We start from the raw sequence: 21,520 nt of genomic DNA, 5'->3' as shown, positions 1-21,520 counted from the left end.
CACCCAGGTTTCCTGCATGCATCTGGGAGCATGGCTGATGCAGAACGCCACAAGCACTATGCTCTGTCAGTTGGGGCCCTTGTGTACTGAGGTCTGTGACCACTATCAGCTTTTTCTTTCACTCGCAGGGCACTGGTGGCGATGAAGATGAAGATGATGGAATGACCAGTAGAAGAAAGGCCCTCTTCATTCCTATAATTGCTGTAAGCAAGTTTATCTTGGCTCACCTCTTCTCAATGTGTAATATTGCCTGCTACACTTTGTCTGCCTTCTCCTGTGCAGAAACCTTATAATATCGTAGAGTGGGAGTGAGCTTTGTCATCTGTAACAAGGAAGATAGATGTATAGATATAATGACACTTTCGGCTCGGGGAGCCAGCCCTTTGTAACAAAAAGACAAAGTTCATGCAAGAGCATAAAATGCCACCCAGGTAACAGAAAATGCATCAAGTGCATAAAATACACATACTTGTTCTAACAACATGCCAAATATGTACAAAAAGCTACAAACGTTAAACTACAACAGAAGGTTCACATTGTGCTAAAAGCATACCCCATTAAACTAGGGTGACGTCAAAATACTACAGGACTGCACATGTAGTCTCCAAAAACAAAAACTATTCCCAAGTTTATAAAAAAATAGGGTCTATGATGTTTCCCCACAGTCCATTTTTACTGTAGCCCTGTTCCCTGAGCCTGGCGCTGCGGGGAAACATAATTTTCGGTGCTCATCCCCTCCCTATCCTCTTCCTATGCGGGCCACCCCCCTATCCCACAATCCCCATTCTCACGCCTGCCCCCTCCTCCTGCCACCCCTTATGCCGTGTCGAGTTCCGTTCCCCCGCCACTCCTGTCGGCTCGTCTGCCCCATGCCGTGTTCCCCCACACCCATCGCCTAGACTCACACTGTCAGACGCACAACGAACCTCGTTCTCCTCATTACCTCACACGCCTTTGGTCCCTGCCTCGCATATGTGCAGTAAGTGGTGTTTCCAGACAGACCCCCTTTTGGTGACAACGAAAAAATACATAACTAAGATCACTCAGGGGCTAATTCTGAGGTGCGTGCAAATGTAAGACAGTGTTCCTGAAGGAAGGAGTAACACTTTACTTACAAACACCATTTTCTAATGAAGAAAGAATGTAGTGCAGGGACATGAAAGCTCGGCTTTTGCATGCGCCTGATGTATAGCTTGATAACAGCCCTAGCAACCATCAGGAATGCACATGGAGGGGATTCTCCTCCCAGCAGCACTGGTTTAGCATGACAAAAAAAAGAGTAAACATATGGTACCTTTGTTTAAACTCCACTGCACACGTTTTCCCTTTAAAACAATGCATTTCTTAGATGGCAGCTCCACTTTTCTAGTTTAACGAACGTTTATGAAAACTTTCTTAAACTAGAAAAGTGGCAGTCTGTTAAGAAATGCTCGCAATGTCACTGGAGAAGATGTTTCCTCCTCCAAGTGTGATTTTAGCAGCTTTTGCTGCTGGAAAGCACTGCATCTTCCCTCCAATATTTCCACTCACCTTCGAATGGTGGTGCTGGAAACTGGAGGGGAGAATGTTGGCTTTCCACACACTTTTTATCACAAGCTCAGAATCAGGCTGTCAGAGAGGTCAAAGAAAACGCTGAGTGTTACTTGCAGCCCTAGTTGGTCAGTAAACCTGAAGGCAGCATACTTACCACAACAAGGAAAGCACTAAGGTATGCACAGAAAACCAAGACCACAGAAAGAGAGAGATTTAAAAAAGTCGGTATGCCTTGTAGCATTCTGGGATTGGCAAAAATAGAGACCACATAGTTAATTAAGAAATAATACCCCCTTCCATGGTCTTCACTGGCTGGAATCGTTGCCGGACGGAGAAGCCTATGTAATGGATTATTATTACTTTTAGCACCTAGATATTGAAACCGAGAGTCCTAAGAGTAATCGTTTTGTCATCCCAAGGCCATCAGAGGTTTAAGGTGGGCATGGCACAGAAGTATGAAGGATTTTGAAGATCTGAAATCTCTTCCAATCTCAGCATTTGCAGGCATATTTTATCTCCTTTAAAGGTTTTGGTTGCTTAGTTGTTAAGGAGAATTCTCCAAAATGGCTAATTTCCCTTACCTACTGAGTCCCTCAGCAGCTTTGCTGGATTTCTAGGATTTATTTGTTTCACCTGGTGAGAGTGTGAGCCTTTTTCCCACTCTTACATGTGTTTTGCTCTGTGTGTTTAACATGTTTGTGTTCATAGACTGTGTAGCCTCTCCTACTCCATAGGCATCATCTTTTTACTGTGTGTTACACAGCACCTTCAAGTGCAGTAACACTGGGTTGTCTTTTTCAGACTTCCCAACTCAGACTCAATTTTCTGGGACTGACTACTGTCTCTCAGAACATGTAAAGTTGCCATTGAGTTTATTAGTCTTTTTAAACTCACAGACCCAGTACAAACTATCTTACATAGACTGCTGGAAAGGATTAATGTTTATCCCTTTTTGTCTGTTTCTCATGGAACATTGTTTCGTTCCCTTTTCATTAAGACTTGGCTGGTGGCTTTGGTATTGTTTTAGGCTATCTTGGTAGCCTCGAACGTAAACCTGCTGGACCATATTTATTTTTATACGGTTCCGGCTGCGTTTATCCGCCATTTCTTTTTGTAAAAGTCTTAATCGTGTTTTACTCTGCGCGCCAAACCAGGTTTGGTTCCTTTGTTTGGCAACCTTTGGCGGGCTTCTGCACAGAAGCCCTCCTTAGGCGCCTGAATGTCTGAGGGGGACAGGATGTGAGGGAGGGGTTTGAGACTCCCTGCACAGGGTCTCCTTGGAGACCCATGTCGCACTCTGGTATGATTGGCTGTGGTGACTGTCCCGATGGAACAGCCACCCTGCTGTGTGATTGACAGCCAGGCTGGGTGAATGGGGGAAAATTGCATAAAAAGCAGGTTTCTGGGACTGAGAAGGCAGAGTCGCCATTGGATCGAGAGAACCAAAGAGAAGCTGACAGAAGAGGACCTCTACCATGACTGAACCTCCAGGTGAAGCCCTGCTGCGGGTCCGAATCTCCAAACCTCAACGACAGGGAAGATCTGCAAGGAATCTTCTCCCCTTGAGCTGGTGGGAACAACCAGTTTGCCAAACTGCTAGCCAGGCCTCCCTCCTCTGGTGGAATTTGCTGTGCACAGCTACAGTGAACAGGATAGCCAGAAGGAACGGACCCTGCTTGCGTTTTAAGGAGCACACCTTTTATTCGTCACTTTGCCCTGCTGCTGGTTTCTTCCCTTCGCAGTGCAGGACCCTCCAGTCTTCCTCCTTCTTGTCAGTCCGACAGTCGCTTCAGGAACGGTGAGCCTGCAGGACCTGCCAGGAACGTCTGCCGCAGCTACAGTATTCTTCTGCTCTAAAGGCACTGTGCTAACCCAGTTGTTCGCTTCGTACAACCGCAGTCAAAGTGTGTGAAATCTTTCGCCAATCCGAGGGCTTGTCCTACTCTATTCTTTAAAGTAACTTTTCGTCCGACCAACTTCGTTCTGAACTCTTGGCAAACACTTAACCGCGAACTACCCTGAACTGTGTGATCCTCTGCAAAGTCTTTGGTCCATTTACTTTTGCCCTGGCCTCTTGATTTGCTTTCCTCACTGTAGTTCCTTTTTCTAGATTGCCCTGCTTACTTACTTGTTGGTGCTGCTCAACTTCTGTCTAACTGTCTTTCCCTCCCTTTTTATTACTGGAGTGCCATTTTGCTCACACTTCATTTTGAGCCTAACTTGTCCAGAATCTATTGGGTGTGGTGTAGTGTATTAGAAACATGTTTTTCAACTGCTTGATAATAGTGAAATGTTTAATAACTCATGTGTAAATACATATGTATTCTTTTACTCAGAAACCTTGAGTCAGTGTTTGTTTGAATCATAGTAATTGCTGTCCTTTGTGTAACTATTGATACTGCTCACTTAACTCTTGAGATATGTCTGGCTGCTCAGCCATCGCTACCACTTTACTGTGTAGTACAGGCTTGTACCAAAGGTGAATTTGTACTGTCACTTGTAGTCCTAATTGTGTGTGGTGTTCCCAAAGGGTACTGCATATAATTCTGCCTAGCATTAGCCAGTGACAGATCTTCCCTCCTAGCCCGATCCACCAAAGTATCAGTATCACAGAATATTTTCTTGACCGCAAATCTAGTTGGGCAACCTCTTAGCATATTCGATATTGAGGTAGACTATAAATCTGTTGCCAGGGCTGCATTTGGGAAACAGAGCGGTTAATTCATTTGTTCCACAATGCTTGTTCAGGAATTGCAACGTCATGGGCATTTCTACCAAGTGCCCATCTCCTAGCTCATCTGCCACTGAACTGCCTTGTGTGCATTAGAACACTGTTATCATTTGGGCCAACGTGATGTTATCATGCTTGTGAGTAAGCTTCATAATCTCTCTATATATAAAAGGGAAATGTGTGGATACATCTGTGTGTCTGTTCGAAATGTTCAGCATACTTCCCAGCGTGCTACAAGCCTGGAATTTGGCATGGGGGTAGGTTTCATGGTGTGGACAATATAAAAAGTATAAAAAAATGTTCACGTGGTCTGCAATACTTGGATATGTGTGTGTGTGTCTGTTCGAAATGTTCAGCATATTTGCCAACATGTTACAAACCTCAAATTTGGCATGTGGGAAGGTTCCATGGTGTGGACAATGTAAAAAGTATAAAATATATATAGTGATTTTTTTTAAGCAGTCTGCAATATTTGTTTATGTGTGTGTACCTGTTCGAAATGTTCAGCATACTTCTGACCTTCTACAAACCTGAAATTTCGCATGTGGGTAGGTTCCATGGCGTAGACAATGTTAGAAGTATAAAATATACCTTTTTCCGGATTATTAAGCAGTCTGCAATACTTACCCCTGCCATATGGCTCTTAACCGCGTAGTTCTACGTTCATTGTTCCTAAAGTTCAGCAGTTCATGAAAACTTCAGCAGTTCATTGTTCCTAAACTTTCCACGGTATCAGCATTCTAGCTGACATTAGCAGCATTCACTTTTGAAGTCATGCGGGTCACAGGAAACGGTGCATGTCTCTTCAATAGTGTCCACAATGACGTTGTCCGTCACATTGTGGCTGATCTCTCATGATAATTACAGAAACTGCATTTTCCACGGAAGTTGATGAATGTATGCCATCTCAACAGTACGAAGTTTACATGTTTCAGCCGTACACGTACGCGTTCGGCACTTCAAGCTTACACGGTTCATCCCTACGTGTACACCACTTATGTTGAGGTCGCTGCTGCCTTGGTTGTAGTTCGGGAGACCAAATATGTTGCTGCACAATCTCAACACTCCAACTCAAGTAGCTGGAATCGATTTACAGGAGTCAAACTTTTCTCATGGTCAGCTTTATGTGGCTTGTACCCGAATTGGAACCATAGACAATTTTTTTTTAATATACTTTATTGGTTTTTGTGATAACATTACAAAAACAAACAAACATATAACATATAACATGACTGGCTGCTTGGCACCCTACGTAAGTGTCCTCCCTCATCTTCACCTCCGAGTGGGCAGGCGATCTTGTCGTTTGATCTTCCCCTGTCCTTGTAGCAGTTTAGCAGTTTCTCCATTTTCTCCTTCTTATTCTGGGGGGTGCCTCGAGTGTCTTCCTCTACTGTTCTTCCTCCCCTCTCGGGTCTTCCTCTTCACTTTCCTCTCTTCGTTCGAATAAGTCCTGCATCAGGGAGTTCCATGCCGCCATTTTTTGTCCTGCTTCCCCTACTCCTTTCTGTGCCGCCCTTATCCACACCACCGTTTCTTACATTGTCCACTTTTTGAAATCCGCCCACCATGAGTCTATTCTTGGGCCTTCTTTTGAGTTCCACACCATTGCTATCTGCCGTTTGGCTAAGATGCATATTAGGTCTTTCATTTTTGCAAGATGCGGCCTATGTCTACCTCCTCTTGGGAAGCGGCCCAGTAGGTACAGCTCAGGATTCTCTTCTTGTATTTGGAGTCCACTTCCGGCCACCCTTTGTCTGATTTCATCCCAGAAGACCTGTATCACTGGGCAGGTCCAAAACATGTGCATCATGTCTGCTTGCTCCTCTGGGCAACGGGGGCATGTGCGGGGGTCTCCCAGCCTCATTGTATTCATCCTTTTGGGCATGAGGTACGCCCTATGCGTGACATATAATTGTGCTTGCCTGAACCTTGCTTTCCTTGATACTTTTTTGGGATATCTCAACGCCTTGACCGATTCCTGATCGCTAAGGGGTCTTCCAAGTTCTTCTTCCCAGCTTCCTCTTGTGTGTAGCACTTGTGAATTAATGGATCTTAACAATTGTTCATATAGCCTTACGACAAATTGCAGTTGGCCTGCTAGGTAGTATTTTTCGAAATCTGGCAGCCTAATGCCCCCTTCTTTGTACTCTCTTTGTAGGGTTGTCATGGCAATCTTGCACCTCCCTCCTCCCCACAGGAACCTCACCGTCATCGTGTTCAACTTTTTGAAGAAGACTCTGGGTATGGCATGCAGGATGTTTGTGAAATAATATTACAGCCTTGGGAGTACCACCACCTTCAAGATGGCTGCTCTTCCCATCATCCCCAGTGTGAGTGTCTCCCAGAAGCTCATGGCTTTTTGTATTTTGTCTAGTGCCGCTTGTGTATTGCGTTCGTGTGATTCTGCAGTGTTGTGGTGTATCACTATTCCTAAATATCTAAAGGAGCTTGTGCCCATGTTAGACCCATGTCTGGGAGTTTGTCTCGGGGGACTAGTTTTAGGTCGGCCAGGGGGAAGAGGACAGACTTCTCTTTATTGATGGCTATCCCTGAGAGTCTAGTGTATGCATTCGCTGCTTTTAGGAGACAAGGTAGGTTAGTGCGTGGGTTTTCTACGAAGAGGAGGATGTCGTCTGCATATAACGAGATCTTATGTATTACTCCATTTATGTCTATTCCTGTGTCTCGATATTCTGCCCTGAGGAAGACCGCCCACGGCTCCAAGGCCAGTATATATAACATTGGTGACAGTGGGCAGCCCTGTTTGGTACCCCTGTATATTCTCCAGGCTTTTGAAATATGTCTTCATGTTTTCACTCTTGCTCTGGGGTCTTTGTATAGTAGCCTAATCCATCTAAGCAACCCTTCCCCTATGCCAAAGTGGGCCAGAACACTCAGCAGCCACTTCCAGATAACCGAATCGAATGCTTTGATGCCGTCTAATGACACCACTGCGCATTCGCCCTGTCTCTGATTCGTCTGCTCTATAACGTGATGTAATCTACGGAGGTTCCATGACGTGTTGCGCCCTGGGGCATAGCCCGTTTGGTCTGAGTGGATCAGTGTGGGTATCACTATTTTCAGGCGGTTCACTAAGACCGCTGTGAGTATTTTGGTGTCTTGGTTGATAAGGAAAATCGGTCTATACGAGGCACATTCCCTTGGGGATTTCCCGGGTTTAAGGATCGGCACAATTGTCGTTTCCAACATGCTATTTGGTAGTTGTGCATTCTCATATGCCTCCTGGTATGTTTCTAGCAATTTCGGGGCGATAGTGCTCTTATATATCTTATAAAACTCTCCCGGGAGTCCGTCAGGACCCGGGGCTTTACCCGAGGGGTGCTCAGAGATCACTGTCTCGATTTCATCTAGTGTAATGGGGGCATCTAGTAGTTGGGCCTGTTCCGCTGTTAGTTTCGGTAACCTTATCTCAGCCAGGGCGTCCGGACTAGGGGCATAAAGCCTCTCGTAAAAGCCGGCGAATAAGTTGTTTATATTTTCTTGGTTCCTGACCTCTGTCCCTGTTTCATCTTACAGTACCACTATGGGGTCCCTTTTGTTTTCTTGTTTAGTGAGCCATGCTAGGAGTCTGCTGGGTTTATCCCCTTCTCCATCCAGTCTCTGTAGGTATTTCCCATAATTAACTTCCCCAATTTCTCCCAGAGTTCCATACATCTTGTTCTTAGCATTAATAATTCCCTTGGTTCCACGCCTGCTTTTTCTGCCCTTCTTTCCTCCTTTTTTATTTATTTTTCTAGTTTGTCCAGTTCCTCCATGATTGCTCCTTTTAGCCCTCCTGTTTTCCGAATCGCCGCCCCCCTTATAACTACCTTGAATGCGTCCCAGAGCGTGGCGTTGCTTCCTACGCTTCTCTCGTTGTGTTCGAAGTAATCTTCTATCACCTCTTGTAAATGTTCTTCCAATTCGCTCTCCTCCAGCGCTTCAGCTCAGATGTGCCATTTTGTAATTGGGGTTTTCCTATGGGTGTGTGCCCATGTTGCTATTATTGGGACATGGTCTGATAATGTGCGTGCTTTAATGTCAATTCCCGTGAATTCTATTAGAGATTCAGCGCCCGTAACTAGGTAATGCATTCGTGTGAATATTACGTGGGGTGCGCTATAGTGTGTGTACTCTCTCCCACCTCTGTGTACCTGCCTCCAGACGTTCACCAGCTGCAGTCGTGCAAGAGTCCTTTGAAGTTCCTTGGCCGGGGGTGCTGGTCTCTTGTACTTGTCGTCCGATCTGTCGAGGAGTGGGTCCAAGGTGCAATTGAAATCTCCTGCCCAGATGAGTGTAGCATCTCTGTATTGAGCCACTTTAGGCGCTACCTTCCTGAAGAACTCAGTTGTGTCGTGGTTTGGAGCGTAGGTGTTAATCAGGCATATTTCCTTGTTTTCTAGCATTCCATGCACCAACACTAGCCTCCCTTCTGGGTCGTTTTCTTGCTTTATTAGCTGGAACGGTACTCCCGGTGCAATCCATATTAGTGCTCCTCTTGCATAGTTCGAGTGTGTAGTGCTGTATACTAGTCCTCCCCATTTCTTGCTCAACTTGGCCTTTTTTTCCGATGTTAGGTGAGTCTCTTGGAGCATTGCTATTTTGACTTTCATCCTGTTTAGCCAGGCGCACACTCTGAGTCTTTTGACGTAGGCGTTGAGTCCCCGCACATTCCAGGTTGCTATTTTTATCTCATCAGGGTTCATGTATGTGTTGTTTACTTCGGCTCTGTTGTCCCATAGCCTTCCTTTTGTTTATTGCCCTGCTTTTTCTCCTTTCTTCCAGCTCTTGGGGCCTTCCTCTTTCTTCCAGGTTTTCCCCGCCTTTGCATCTGGGGGGAGTTCCCTTGATTTGCTGCTGTGTATCTTTCTGATCTCTGCCCACTCGGACTATTCTGTAGTCGCATGAGTTGTTCTTTCCGTCGATGGTGCTGTGTGCCAGTTGGCCGTACCTATTGTTAACCAACACATAAACCATAACTTCCTGAACCCAAACTTCAACGTTTAAATTAATGCCCAGCCACCCTCCCCCTGCTCGGGCCTCGCCGCTTCTCTTGTCTTGCTCCTCTGGACAAAGCAGACTCGCCGCTGTGTGATGCCTTAGAACTGGCATCCGAACTCGCATCGCGCTCTTCTTTGGGGACCCAGCCGGCACGTCTGAGTAGAGCTGGCTGCTCCTTTCTCTTGTCATTATTCTCCTGACTTCATTTGTGCATTAAATGCTTGGCATCTTTGTTCCTAGCTACGGATCCTTTAACCGGGGCTGGTCCCTTCCGTTGTTGGCGTTCCTCTGCCCCAGCTAGGGACCCCCTGTGCGTCCATCCATGTTTGGGCTTCCTCCGTGGATTGAAAAAAGCATGATTTCCCTTTTGTGTATCACCTTCAGCTTGGCCGGAAAGAGGAGCATGTATCGTATCTCCGCTCTTCAAAGACGTTCTTTTGTGGGGCCGAACTGAGCTCTTTGTTTCTGGCCTGTGGCTGTATAGTCCGGATATATTGTGATCCTGGAGGAATTCCTAGTGATCTCTCCCGCTCCCCTTGAAAATGCCAGTATCCTATCTCTATCTTTAAAGTTCATTATCTTGGCGATCATTGCTCTCGGCGGAGCCCCCGGCCGAGGTCTCCTAGTTAGTGCTCTGTGTGCCCATTCCACCACAAAGCCGTGGGATAATGTCCCTGCTCTGATTTCCCGAAGAAGCATATTTTCAACGTATTCTGTGGGATCGTTTCCCTCCTCACCTTCCAGAACTCCGATTATGCGGACATTGTTCCACCTTGCCCTGCCCTCCGCATTTTCTACTCTCCGCTCTAGGAACTTGACTTTCTGCAGCACTTCTGACATTTGTGTTCTCGTAACCGTGAGATCTGTGGTATTTTGCTGTACCTGCTGCTCCGTTGTTCTTACCCTGTCCGCCAGGTTCCTAGTGTCCTGGCGAAGGAGGCCCACATCAACCATGACTGTGTTCAACTTTTGTTCTACGGATGCTTTCAGGGCACCTATAGCCGTGTCCATTTTGTTTTCCAGACACGTCTTTAGGGAGGCAATCGCCTCTAGGATCTCTCCGTCTTTTCCGTTATCTGGTTGGCGTGGGGTGCTCGCCTCCGCCAATTCCCGCGTCCGGTGGGTTTGGTTGCTTGTTCCCAGGTGCTTTGGCGAAAGTGTCCATGCTGGCTTGTTTGGTTTTCACCTCTGTTTTCTTGTTGGGCATTGTTAGTATGCGGGCGTGAGGTATGGCTCCGCTCCTGTCCCTTCCATGTGCGGCCTGCTGTCAGGATCTGTGTGGGATCTTGTTTGGATGTGGGCTACTGGTGCCTGCACTCTTTCCGTTTTGCTACGGTTGTTCGGGCTTGTATGTCAGGCACTTATCTGAGAGGAGTCCCAGCTTAATCAGCCATATTTTTCGCTCCCAGTTCGCCCCTCTCCACCAGGCGGTGGTTCTCCCCTGGGGGTTTCTTTTATTTCTCAATGTTTGCTGCTTTTCGTTTCTTTATTTTCTCTTACTGTGGTGGGATTCTCCACTCGTCTCAGCCCGCCGATCACCGGTGTACCCCTGGGGACTTGTTCCTGGATCTGGTCTTTGTATGCTCTGAGATGGAGCGAGATCCCTCACAGCGATCTCCCCGCTTTATATGTCATTGCGTTATAATTGTTCTGGTGTGAGGGGCCCCGGCCTAACCTGCCGCGTATTGATGGTATCTGCTTTCAATATGCTTTTCACCTCCAGTCCGCTCCCCCCCAGTTCCACTGGTGTGGAGGGTCCCAGCATGTGTTGTGGTGCTTCCCTTTTTCCTGTTTGTTCAGCATGTCCAGGTCACAGGGTTTCACCCGGGATTCCCTTTGTCCCCGGATGGGTCTGCCTCAGGGTAGGAGCGGTCGTCCCCATCAGTCTCCTCACCTCCCGCGTCGCCGGCAGCGATGCTCCTCTGGGATGCTCTGCCTCGGGCGCTTCCCTCCTCGTCTCGTCCTCTCCGCTTCCGTGGGGTCGCTCCGCCTGCTGGACTACGGCTCCCCGAGGGCAGTGAAAGGGAGCCAGGCACTCCAGTCCCTTCCCGCCGGCTTCTGTCTTGACTCGGAGAGGTGTCCGGATCTTCTTCGGCGGTCCCCGGCTTCCGGTGCTGGTCCGGGATGTCTTGCCTTCGTGCGAGCGGGCTCCGCGCAGGGCTTTCTGGGTTCCGCCTGCGCTGCGGATCCCACGGCGATCCTCCAGGTCTGGCCTTGCCATCCGGCTCCTTCCTCTGTAATCGCTCACCCTCGGCAGGTGTCCTCTGCTGTTCTCTCTGTGCTAAGTTCTGGGCACAGTCCGGCAGCTCCCTTCGTCTCCTCTCGTATCAGCCACTGCGTCGCAGGATCGTATCAGCGGGCCGCCATCTTGGATTTCTCACTCTGCGAATTCTAGGATCGTTTTCTCCTTGAGCCACAGTCCGATTTCTCTCCATAGTCGGGTTGAGTGGTCTGTGGATGTTCCGATGCCTTCATGTAAAGTTTCAGGCAAATTAGGTCAGATTTTGAGGATCGTGTGTAGGATCAAGCAGGAGCTCTCTGGGAGCACGTCCTAACGCATGGCCACCTAGCCACGCCCTCCAACCAAAGACAATTTGTTACAGGAAAGACTAGCAATATTGTCTACAAAGAAGCATTAGTTTAGTTCATTGAATAAAATTCAAACTAGGACTGAAATAGGAATTACCGTGTGTTAGGCAGAATCCTGTGCAGTGTCCTTAGGGACCACTACACACAATTAAGACTACAGGTGGCAATACAAGTTTTACCTTTGGTACAAGCCTGTACTACTAAGTTAGAGTGGTAGCAGTAGCGGAGCAGCCAGGCTTATCTCAAGAGTATATGAGCAGTAGCAGAGATTACACAAAGGGACCACAATTACTGTGACTCAAGCAAACACTGACTCAAGGGTTTAGGGAAAAAAAGATAAGTACATTTATTTTTAAACCATTTGTTATCAACACGACAATACAATTGCGATCACTTTTGACAGTTCGGTCTACTAGATAACCGCGTATACGCGGTAAGAAATGCTACCGGGGCAAAAACACACTTAGCACCCGAGATACCCAGAGCGAGTTGGGGCAAAAATCACAGGCAATATGATAGTTAGGCAGACAGAATCAAAGAACACACATAGACAGGAATTCAGGAGTCAAGGGGCCGGAGCCAAAGTCGAATGACACCGGGTGCCTGTTGTCGAGGGTCACACAGTCGGACAGTTCCAGATTCAACGTTGCCAAGAGTACTTTGATATTGTCAATGTTCGGAAGCAAAAGTTGTAAGAAGGAGGGAAAAGTAAGGACAAGCCTTAAGATAAATAAGGATTTCACCCAAAATTCCTCAAACAGGACACAGTACCTTTCTCAAAGAACGAACCTGGTGCCACGGCAGTTGTTCCGGTTGGTTTCCCGCAGACCCACGCTTTGCTGCAACTTCAGCACGAAGGAGGACGATGAGGGGGTCCGCACCATACAGGGATGAGGCCGGCAGCAACGACAATGAATAAAAGGTGCGCTCCTTAAAAACAGGAGAGGGTCTTCAGGTGGCTATCCGGACCTTTACAGCAGTGTGAAGCGATTTCGACCACGAAGGCGACCTCTGGTTGAAAGGATGAGCTGGTTATCCCCACCAGGCTCAAGGGAAGAAGACTCCGGACTGGATCTCCTCTTCGTCGTTAAAGGGTAGATAGCTCAGGACTGCAGCATGGCTTCACCAGCACGGGGTAGTTGCAGCAGTCGACCTCTCCCCCACATCTTGTCATTCCTTGTAGTTCCAGTGGCGACTCTCTGACTTCCAGCCCAAGAGACCTGAGTTTTATGCGAAAAACCCCCATTCACACAGTCTGGCTGTCAATCACCCAGCAGGGGGGTTGTCCAGCCCGGACAACCACACTTGCCAATCATGACAAAGTGCGACTTGGGTTTCCTAGGATACCCTGTGCAGGGGGTGACTACACCCCTCCCTCACATTCAGCCCACCTGGACACCCAGGCGCCTTGAGGAGGGCTTCTAAGTAGAAGCCTGCCAAAAGACAGTGAACAAAGAAGGCAAACCTAGTTTGCCGTGCAAAGTAAAACACAAGAAGGAGTTTAACAAAAAGAAATGATGAATAAACTGCACCGGAGTCAAACCAAAAAGGATCTGGTCAAGCAGGTTTAAGTTTGAGGCTAACACAATAGCCTACAATATTACCACAGTTATCCACAGTTATATAAGATAACCGCGGTAGAAATTTAGGGTAGATACCACTGCCACCAGCCATGTCTAAATGTTAAAAGAGAGAAACAATGCTGTAGGAGGTACAGATAAAAAGAGTTAAGAGTTTAACCCTTCCAGCACTCCATGTAAGATGGTGTGTACTGGATCTGTGGTTATATTTGACTAAGTAAAGTTCATGGTAACTTTACCCTTTTCTGGGGGACAGTAGTCACCTCAGAAATGGAGTCGGTGGGAAGTCTGAACGACAACCCTGTGTCACTGCACTGAAGGTGCTGTGTGACACATACAAAGAAGGGGGCTACTGAAGTGGTGTACTCCAGAGCCCACAATCACAAAAACAGGTAAAACACATAGCAAAATACAGGTAAGAGGGGGGGAAAAGCTCACACTCTTACCAAGTGGAAAGAAATAACTCCAGAGATCCAGCAAAGCTGCTGAGGGACTCACTAGGTCAGGGAAATTAGCCATAAAATGAGAATTCTCCCTAACACCGTGCAAAGCATGGGTACACCTGCTAGTCAACTATATTGCTTTTCTGCTACCCCTGCCTTTCTTATTGCAGTTAATTAAATTGAACTCTCAAACATGGTTACTGCAAGATAAGGGTAGTCTTCCACTTGTTCCAAGAATGTACCATCAATGCAAAGTTTTCTCATATTTTTTTCTATTGCCGCCTTCCAAACACCATAATTTTGGATTTTGATTTGTTGATAATCAAACTAATCTCATGGCAGAAGCGCTCACTGCTGTTAACCGATCTTGTGAGGTATTTGGCATCCTTGCCAAAGTAGTAGCCAACCTATAGAACATTGGCACTTGGTGATCCTCTTTATATGGAACATGCTGGGTTGCTGATGCACTTTGGTTGCCATGTCATTTATATATAGGCCCATATGTAACAAGAACATGAATATAACAGGTGTGCAATTTGCTGTGCTGGAGTAAAAAAGCTCATAACATCATAGAGTAATCTCTATATATGACCAGTGTGTGTATATGTGTATGTGTGTGTGTGTGTGTGTGTTCATTTTACAAGAGATGCAAAAACGTACTTTTATACCTTTTCATCTATTTCTGGTACAGTGATGGTTATATGACAAGTACATTTCATCACCCAGTGACAGTTTTACATCCTACCCCTGTTGCTGTGCATGGGACTTTTATTTAATTATTATTTTAATTATTATTATTCCTGTTTTTATAGATGGAAAATAAATGTAGTAGACCACAGAGCACTTTACAACAAATAGCATAGCCATTACGAAACCATTAGCCATTACGAAACATCTTCTAACCAAAAGCAGTTAATCACGACATAATGAAAACATCTGCAGAAACAGGGGTTGGGTTGTTTCTGGGTCCTCATGAGTGAAGCCTGAAAATGCAAGAGTCCCAGTTCTTCTGAAGAAAGGTTGGTTTAACATTTTGGTTTTAGCAAAAAAATCTGGAGTGTACATGGGTATGTTAGATAAAGTTGGAGGCTTCAGAGGACCTGATGAAGTCAACACTCCCCGAGCAAATAGTTAAGACAATAACGCAATTCCATGAATGTAAATCATTGCATTGTAGATACCAATCAGGCCTCTGACGTTAGCTTAGTCTTCTAAAGATTGAACCAATTACTCATATTTTCCAGTTCCAGTTATCACCTAACCCGTAGCTTGGGATGCTGCTCTGAGATGGACAAGCATGCACTTTTGAGACCCGTTAAGCAGCTACAGACAGGTTTCAGACGAGGATTATCTACCTCTTTAAATGCCCTTATTCTAAGTTATGTTAGTATAGATTCCCTGGTAAACAGAGGTCTACCTTTTTTCAGAGCCTGGATGGATCTCTCCCAGGCTTTCGATACTATTAACAGAAATCGATTATGGAGGAAATTGAAAAATTGGGGCTTGCCAGATCATTTATTGGCTATTCTAATAGAACTCCACCGAAGACCCTCCCTAAGAGTTAGAATGTCAAGATCAGGGAACGTGTCTCAGCCAATTAATATTGAAAGAGGGGTACGCCAAGGCTGTTGGTTAGCCCCTTCTCTATTCATTCTGTATCTAACAGATCTGTTTCAGTGGTTGAAAGAGATTGGTCGGGTTGCACCTAAAGTCGGGAATATGAACATTTATTGGCTCGCATATGCAGACGATATTGTGATCTTGGACCACACTCAAGTCGGCCTACAATATTTATTAACTGATTTATCTGATTATGCTTTGGAAAATTAATTGAAAATTATTCCAAATAAATCTAAAATCACTTTCAAACATCCATTAAGAGTAACTAAATCTTATACCTGGCAAATGGATAATCTGTTAATTCCTATTACCAAACAACTGACATATTTGTGGGATCCCAGATTACCGCCTCCAGACCAAGGCCCGCCTCTTTTCAACCATCGATCTAAAATTAATGAATATGAGTGCTCAAATTAAGAGAATCTGTGCTCAATATTTTAAATTCTCAGTCCTCCCTGTATTAAAATTCTATGTTGGAAAAGTGGTCCCAACTATTATCTTTGGCTTAGAATGCAATTCTCAGGCTTTTGACATAGATTGGGACAAGATTGCGGGTAAAATTTGAAGAAGAACACTTGCACGCTCCAACTGTATACCTATTGCATGTGTAAGATATGAACTGGGTCTTACATCTCTGTTGGCAGTGATGAAATGGAAGTGCGTCTCTATGTACAGGTTAATTTTAGTCCCCATTATATAAGGAAGTTGCAATATCAATGTCTAGTATGAACAATCGCATTCTGAATATATTAAGGTCAAAATGTAATGATATATTAGCTCTGTCAGACAGCACAATCAATGTCCTCCTCCATAATCCAATGAAAATGAAGGAGTCAATGAAAGGTATGGATTGGATAAGAACGATAGGAAAAATGAGAGCAGCCAAAGTCTCCTCGTCATTTACATTGACAGACAAAGTTAGATTTTTTTACCATCATATCTAAAGAAATTTACAAATCCAGGAGTTAGCATGGAATTCTTGAGATTCTGATAAAATCTTCTATTGATCCTGGATATTCTGCACATTAGAGATAAAGAAAAATATCCATTGGATATCTGCGACAAATGTGATGCAGTGGATAGACAAACAGCTTACCATCTTCTCTCTGAATGTGCAGGTGCATGGAATCAGAGAGTGAAAGGATTTCAAAGATTTCTACATGATGTTCGTGTTCTAGACACTGCCATGTTTTGGCAAAGACTTGTTTCAGGAAGTGAATTGTTTCTTACGGCTGAGGTAGTGTCGCTCCTCAAAGAATTAATTCTGACTGGCAATAAGTTGTAGAAAAATGGAGATGATTTTAAGAACTATGATGGACTGTATTTTCTTTGGTTTTAGAATGTATATTTTATTGTATGATTTAGTTCTTTTCTTTTTCTTATTTTTTGTTATCTGTTTAATTTATCTGTTATAGTGTATATGTGTTAAAAGTCAGGATTTTGGTTTTCTATGGCTAAAACACTATAGATAAAAAAAAAAAGTTAAGCAGGCACCTCATGACCCAGTCTGTGAGATCACACTAGCATCTGCAGCAGAATCACATTCCTGTGCAGCGGATGCATTGTATTATTTAGGGATTTTTAATCATACATAACTGAGATTACCAATATTAGACTAAACAAATGACTTGATAATATATATAGGTAAGGGGTGCCATGTAGTACATTATGTACTGTGACATTCTTAAGCAATCTAGGCCAATTGGTGATCTGTATTTCAACAAAAAGGGAAAGACAGAAGGCAAAGTGTAAGAGAAGCAAAACTACACAGTGAAGGAAGCAATGGGAAAGACGGCTCAGAAACCCATCGGTCAGCAACTGGACCCAGTAGACGTTTTCAGGAAAAGATCAAGTGAAATGTCAACCAGATTTACATACCTTCAAGTAATAAATCTGAGATAGCTGAGGCTCCTTATGGCAGCAGTGGTTCAATGTCAAGTGTGAATAGCTCATACTAGTATAACTTCCAGTTCACATCTGTGAAATGGTTTCTACTGGGTTGTGATATTGTACTAAAATGGCAACCACAATGTAAGTACTCCTGATCAATGAAATCACCCAATAGCAGTTCATGAGCTGTGCAGCCCTGATTTGTGAAATACTGGATCCAGTAGACACCATTTGGAAATAGCCAACTGGGATCTATACAAGGCACTTTGCGTTAATGGCACACATATGTGGCAGCAGAAGCCAATTATTGCAAGAATGCTCCTGCTTTCTCTCCCCCTCTCCGCTGCTGAAGTCCTGGCTGATCATGAGACTGCATGGATTACCTGGCCACCCATCTGATCTCGGGCCCAAGCCCTGCCAGTTGCACGCTTGCGCTGCCTCCCTGGCAACCCCTGCACCTGGGGACTGTTTTCTGTATCCCTACAGTCCCCAAACCAGCACTTATGTCTGCACTCACCCTGCACTTGCCACCAGCTGGCCGTTCTTATTTATTTTATGTTATTATTTGATTATCCCATGTACTGCACTTTCACCCCTGCAGGTGGCACACAACAGGAGGATGACGGTGTTACTGTGCTTTGGCTCCTCATCTGCAAAAAAATGAATTATTTTATGCCAGGTTGACATGTTGATGCTGCAGAAAACCTATTAGCACACGTTTGTCATACATGTGGCATGCATTCAGGGCTGGCACATTTGAGCTTTTTGTAAAACTGAGTGCAAAAATGGCACTAATACGATTTCACCTCCTTTAACACTTTTTGCACTTTGTCTTACTTTGCATCGAGGGGACCCAAGTGTAGATCACTGCTAACATGGACTTTCCCCTTCTTGCTCTTAACACTTTTAGGAAAATGATCCTGCAATCTATGTAGCCATGTTTTTTTTCAATAAAACTACCAGAAAGGCAATATCGTTAAGCATCTGCAGGGAGATAACAAAAAGGCACATGTATTACTTCTCAGAATTGTTAGACAACCCATCAAAGTAAACCTGTGTTACCATTGCAGCCCATTAGCTCTAAACAAATCAGTTTAATCACTGAAGTGGGATATGCAAAGGTAAATCCCAGCCATATAATTTTCTTTGATAGCTTGCACTTGCAGAATCTCAATGACCGCATCAAAACGTCAATGGCAGGTACTGAGCATATCTTGTTGTGAGGCCTTCATGACATGAGTGCTGAGAGGTTGTGGATATGGCCATTGTGCAGTCGTATATAAATTGTTCCACAAATGCCATTTGACACTATTCACAGTCATAGAATTTGTTTCTAGGGATGTTATATAATCATTACAATAAGACATTCCATTTCTATGTAATTATAGTTCAACGGATTGCTTTTCTCCCACAGATTCGTCATCATGATAGATATCCAACTTCCAGGTCTGGTGTTTGGAAATTCTTCGACAGGAGGCATAGTGGACCTCAACCAGGTCGTCGATCCTTCTTGTCTGGCTCTTGATCGTCGGCTCGGACGTGCCGTCAGGCGTCATATATATACCACGTCATTACGCCCCATTACTCAGTTCCTTTTTTTCAACGTGCTTGCACTTTTCATCGCGAACACGATTCAGGTTTACTCAAAGTTCTTATTGTACTTTGCATGCTTTTTCTTCTAAAACCTCGATGTGATGTCGTCCCACAGGGTTTTGGGCTTCAAGCGATGCCGCGAGTATGTTAGGGAGAATTCTCCTTCTAGGGCTAATTTCCCTCACCTAATGAGTCCCCCAGCAGCTTTGCTGGATTTCTGGAGTTTATTTTTTCCACCTGTTTAGAGTGTACATCCTTTTTCCACTCTTACATGTCTTTCGGCCTATGTGTTTTACCCTTCGACGACTAAGAGGAGATCCAGTCCGGAGTCTTCTTCCCTTGAGCCTGGTGGGGATAACCAGCTAATCTTCTTCAGCCAGAGATCTCCGCCGTGGTCGAAATCGCTGCACACTGCTGTAGTGGTCCGGATAGCCACCTGTCGAGCCTCTCCTGTTTTTAAGGAGAGCACCTTTTATTCGTTGTCACTACTGCCGGCTTCATCCCTGTGTGGTGCAGACCCCCTTCAGACATCCTCCTTCACAACGAAGCTCCAGGAATCGTGGGTCTGCGGAAAACCAACAGGAACAACTGCCAGGGCACCAGCTGCATCATTGGAATAAGGTACTGTGCTCTACTCGAGGTTTTTCTTCATCCTTAAGGCTCGCCCTTGTCTTGCCTCCTTCTTATGCTTCCGAACATTGACAATATCAAAGTAGTCTTGGCCTACACTGAATCTTAAACTGTCTAACGGTGTGATCTTCGGCAACAGGTCTCCGGTGTCACTTAACCCTGGCTCCGACCCTTTGACTTTTGAACTTCTGTTTCTGAGTGTTTCTCGATACTGTCTGCCTAATCTAAATATTGCTTGTGATTTTTGCCTCCAACTCCCTCTGGGTATCTCAGGGGATAAGTGTGTTTTTGCCCCGGTAGCATTTCATGTCACAGATACGCGTTTATTGAGTAGACCGAACTGTCAAAAAGTGACGCAATTATCCGCGGTAACGTGTTTTGTTCATAACACCGGTTCATTCAAGCACAGGGTACTTACCTTGAGACATACTGTACAAAGTGAATTGGTTAGTTGTGGTATATTTAACGTGTGGTTTTGTTTAAAGTTTAATAGAGGTGTTGTGTTTATAACTGATGGTTTAAAAATAAATGTACTTATATTTTTTACCTGAAACCTTGAGTCAGTGTTTGCCTGAGCTCCAGTAATTGTGGTCCCTTTGTGTAATCTCTGCTACTGCTCATATACTCTTCAGATAAGCCTGGCTGCTCTGCTACTGCTACCACTATAACTTAGTAGTACAGGCTTGTACCAAAGGTAAAACTTGTATTGCCACCTGTAGTCTTAATTGTGTGTAGTGGTCCCTAAGGGCACTGCACAGGATTCTGCCTAACAGAGTATGAGGCCAAAATGTCCATGACCGACTCCCATGACGTCTGCCTATGGTGTCTGGGTGCTAGTTATGACACGGAGGCCTGCGTGTCATGTGCAAAGATGCAGCTGAAATACCTGCGTTAGAGTGCCGGGAAACTGGCTTTAGGCCGACCTTTCGCCAAGTCTATGGCGCGGTCACTCGTCCGGTCCTCGGAGGCGAAGACTGAGGAGCCCACCCCCGTCAAGGGGAAAGAACGACATTGTAAGAAGACCAAGAAACTGTCCCATTACAAGGGACATTCCTCGTCGTCGTCTTTGTGGAAGAATAAGCAGCACCACTGCTATCGATGCAAGTCCAACTCCTCGTCGGATCGAGGTAAGCCCTCGGCGGGGCCGACCACTCGAGAAGAGTGGGAGAGTTTTAAGACCTCTATGTTAGAACTGTTTAACACCTGACCCCAAGCCAGCCACTTCGTTGACATCGTAGGGCCGAGACTCCCGATGTCTGTCGGTTACCCGAGCGTCCCTCGGCACCGAAAGTATCCTCGGCATCGAAAGCTTCGGCTTTGAAACCTAACCTCAAGCCTTTGGTGCTGACAGTTGCCGATGGATCCTTTCTGCCACTGTAGAGATCGGGTTTCTTCGGTCCATGCATTCCATTTTTGGAGTCGAGGAACACGATGACCCTGAGGACACGGTCGACCCCGTTTACACGGGAGCCGGCGGCGTCGACAATTTCAACGACCAGGGCAATTTATTGGTTTTGACTCGGGTTTTACATGATGCCATTGGTCTGGATACTTCTCCAGACCTGGAGTTACAGCAAAAGCAGCCCTACACCCACGCTAGTGGGAAGTTCAGGGAGCTGATTCAGAGGGTAGTTGACACCCTGGGGTTGAATTCGTCCACTGCCCCTCTTCAGGGGTATGATCTTACTGATATTTTGGATGAGAGTCCATACACAGTCTAGCACAATATACCTTTCAACTCAGCCATTGCAAGCCCCTTAGCCTCCGTATGGCAGCACCCTTGTACCATTTCCCCTGTGAATGCCATTTTCACAGGGAAGTATATGCCAGCAATAGGAGATCTTTCTCTGCTCACCACACATCCTTCCCCGGAAGGGTTAGTTATACAGGCTGTCACTGTTTCTACCATA

General features: G+C 45.5%; 1 protein-coding gene across 1 annotated transcript in view; it reads left to right on the top strand.

Annotated features, from left to right (window-relative positions):
* The window catches only part of LOC138583117 (ATP-binding cassette sub-family A member 9-like), a 2,332,105-nt gene that overhangs the window by 1,481,539 nt on the left and 829,046 nt on the right, over window positions 1-21,520 (top strand). Inside the window, exon 27 of the mRNA XM_069655077.1 lies at window positions 129-203. Within this exon, the coding sequence (XP_069511178.1) occupies window positions 129-203 (75 nt within the window). The remainder of the gene's footprint in view (window positions 1-128; window positions 204-21,520) is intronic.

The sequence above is a fragment of the Ambystoma mexicanum genome, chromosome 3q, assembly GCF_040938575.1.
Source record: "Ambystoma mexicanum isolate Mex_15411 chromosome 3q, UKY_AmexF1_1, whole genome shotgun sequence".
Classification (NCBI taxonomy): Eukaryota; Metazoa; Chordata; class Amphibia; order Caudata; family Ambystomatidae; genus Ambystoma; species Ambystoma mexicanum.
The sequence above is the reverse complement of the archived record's forward strand: the minus strand, read 5'-3'. Positions and strand labels throughout refer to the sequence as shown.